At 44.0% G+C, this 2532-nt stretch overlaps 1 protein-coding gene across 1 annotated transcript; it reads right to left on the bottom strand.

The window, feature by feature from the left end:
- Positions 1-801: 801 nt before the first annotated feature.
- Positions 802-1779, bottom strand: LOC132657094 (speckle-type POZ protein-like). The gene has a single exon (XM_060393315.1). It carries the CDS (start codon positions 1777-1779, stop codon positions 802-804), a length of 978 nt encoding a protein of 325 aa, XP_060249298.1.
- Positions 1780-2532: the final 753 nt, after the last annotated feature.

Below are 2532 nucleotides of genomic sequence, written 5' to 3'. Positions count from 1 at the left end.
AACTTGTCTTCCCTAAACAAAGAAACCATGAAAACACACAATGAACTTCATCATTTTTTTCATTTTGCATTTTATTTGCAAGGTATTGTTACAGAAAGGTATATGCCCATGGAAACAAGAAAGTCTCTCTAATCCTGTGTATATCCAGTTAATCATGGTTGAAACCTCTCCTGTCTTTGCTTCGAAGTGTCCAGGTGTCCTCTGCAAGAGCAACAGGTGCTCTTCCCAATGAAGTTATCCCTTCAGTCCTTACAATCTGAGCTTAAAAAAAAAAGTCTGTCCCTTCTCGTATCATTACAGGTTCATTTTTATTTTTCCCTTTGCTCTGAGCCCCTGATCATGGGTTTTGATCAGTCCAATCCAGACATGTCTCAGCCCAAAGAACCACTGTTGAGATGCATTTGTTGCAATCAACTAAGTTCAAACTCAGTTTCCAACTCATTTGACAACTATCACATCAGTACAGCAACAAGGTAGATTTGAGGTAGAATAAGCAAGAACCCAGGGCTGTCCAGCTGAATAGCATTCTACCTTCTTCCCCAGGGTCTTAAATCCTGAGCCATGACGCTCTCCTTCCCAAGATTCAATGTAAATGCCGCACTAATACCATAGTCTACCTGGGAGTTGCTGGTAACAATAGTGGCTGCTACTTCAGGAAGACAGGTGTAGGTCACAAGGAAGCATTGCTAACATCTATCTCTTCAGGCGTTTGAGAGGGGGTTCCAGGAAAGGGCTCTGTGCAGAAGCCAGGGCGTGGAATGCTTCAGCCAGCAACTGGGGATGGAAATCCACCATGACCTTCTACCCGGAAGTCTCAGAGACCTCAGAAGCATGAAGTGTAATGAAATCCAGTGCCTGCATTTTCAGCTGCTCTGCACTGTGGAGGTCAGCCAGGATGAGAGTGTGAGCAGCATTCTCCACTGAGAGGTCCCTGCAGAGGGCATCCACACACATGACCTTCAAGCGCTCCAGGCCATACCTGTCAGCAGCTGCCAGCACACCAGTGGCCATGGTGTGGAGGTTTGGTGCCTTCCCCGTGTAAATGAAGCCCATCATCTCCTTGAAGACTTGAGGCTCCAGGTCCTTGATCTCAACTCTGTTCTTCTGCCTCTCCTCCATGTCATGTTTAAACATGGCTCTGAAAACTGGAGGTCGAGCTGCTAAGATGGCCTTGTGAGCCCAGAATTCCTGACCAGATACCAAGAAACAGCAGTCTGTGAATCGGGAATTCTTCCACAGTGCTCCTAGCTCATCTGTCAAAGTGCAGCTTGGAACCTTGATTGCCGATAACATGTTCTGTCCTGGAGTGCTGCAGGAGTCTTGAACCACATACACATCACACAGGAGGGTCAGGTGGTCCTCAGGAAGAAGGTGTTCTGCCTGGGACAACAGGAAATCTCTAAGGATGAATTTTTTGAATCCCCAGCCACCACCAGGCACAAACCTAAAGACAATTTGGCTCCATAGTCCTAGGCATTTCTCTCCTTCGGCATTTATGATCCAAAAGTGGAACTTCGCCCAAACAGGGCTTTTTGGACAGCGGAGCAAGAGTAGATGAACTGACACGTAATCTTTGCTATCTTTATCGCTCCCAGTGGGGTTTACACTCAAACGCCAGTGCAGTTTGTCCTTGGCTCCTGATGAGAAAGTCGCACTTTCAATGGTTTCCCTCATTTCCTCCATGCAAAAGGAGAAGTTGCTTATGGTCCACCTGAAGGAAAATGTCTGGACGGTGATCTGTGTGGAGCTCCAGCTCTCAGCTACCAAGTTGTCAGACATTTCTCCTGGAGGTAGCTTTGAAGTTAAACTGGACCAGAAAAAAAAAAAACCAAAAAAACAAACAAACACACAAAAAGAGTTAGGATTTCTTATGTCTTTACCATGAATGACAAAATTATAGATAATTATTAAAGTTTAGTTTCAAATTCTCCTAGGTTCCCCTTTCTATGACTTTGGACATTTGTATCTCTCTGAAAATATTTATCTAGACTTGAACATTAGTCAGAGAAGTTAGCACCAGCCACTGGCCACTGCTAAATTATTTGTTTGTGTGTGTGTGTGTGTGTGTGTGTGTGTGTGGTGTATCTTGACACTTAGGTCAATAATAACTAGATTTAGCTTTCATATCCAACTTCTGAAGAATGGAAAATATTAGAGACTCTCATTTCATTCATGTGGTTTCAGTTGGGGTCCTGTAGAGTAACAATGTACAGAATGAACTTCTCTATATACATACAGAAAGAGGAATTATGACAATGACTTATAAACTGCAGTCCAGCTAATCCCACAATAGTTAAAGCCAGTACTTACTTAATCCAAAAGTCTAGAAGTCTCAGGTGTCTTCAGTATATATGCTGGACTTGTGAACAAGTAGGCTCAAATGCCAGTGAAGTGATCCACTTGCTATCAAGTTGAGGGCAAGCAGGCAAAGAACCAGAGTTTCCCTCTTCATGTGCTTATATAGGCTTATAGTAGAAGGCGTGGCCCAATTAGAGGTGTGTCTTGTAGCCCCAAGATCTGGATTAAAGGTGT

Source organism: Meriones unguiculatus, chromosome 10 (assembly GCF_030254825.1).
Source record: "Meriones unguiculatus strain TT.TT164.6M chromosome 10, Bangor_MerUng_6.1, whole genome shotgun sequence".
Lineage (NCBI taxonomy): Eukaryota > Metazoa > Chordata > Mammalia > Rodentia > Muridae > Meriones > Meriones unguiculatus.
The sequence above is the reverse complement of the archived record's forward strand: the minus strand, read 5'-3'. Positions and strand labels throughout refer to the sequence as shown.

Excerpts from the sequence above, each read along its gene's own strand:
- LOC132657094 (XM_060393315.1), bottom strand. The coding sequence starts at position 1,779 with ATGTCTGACAACTTGGTAGCTGAGAGCTGGAGCTCCACACAGATCACC.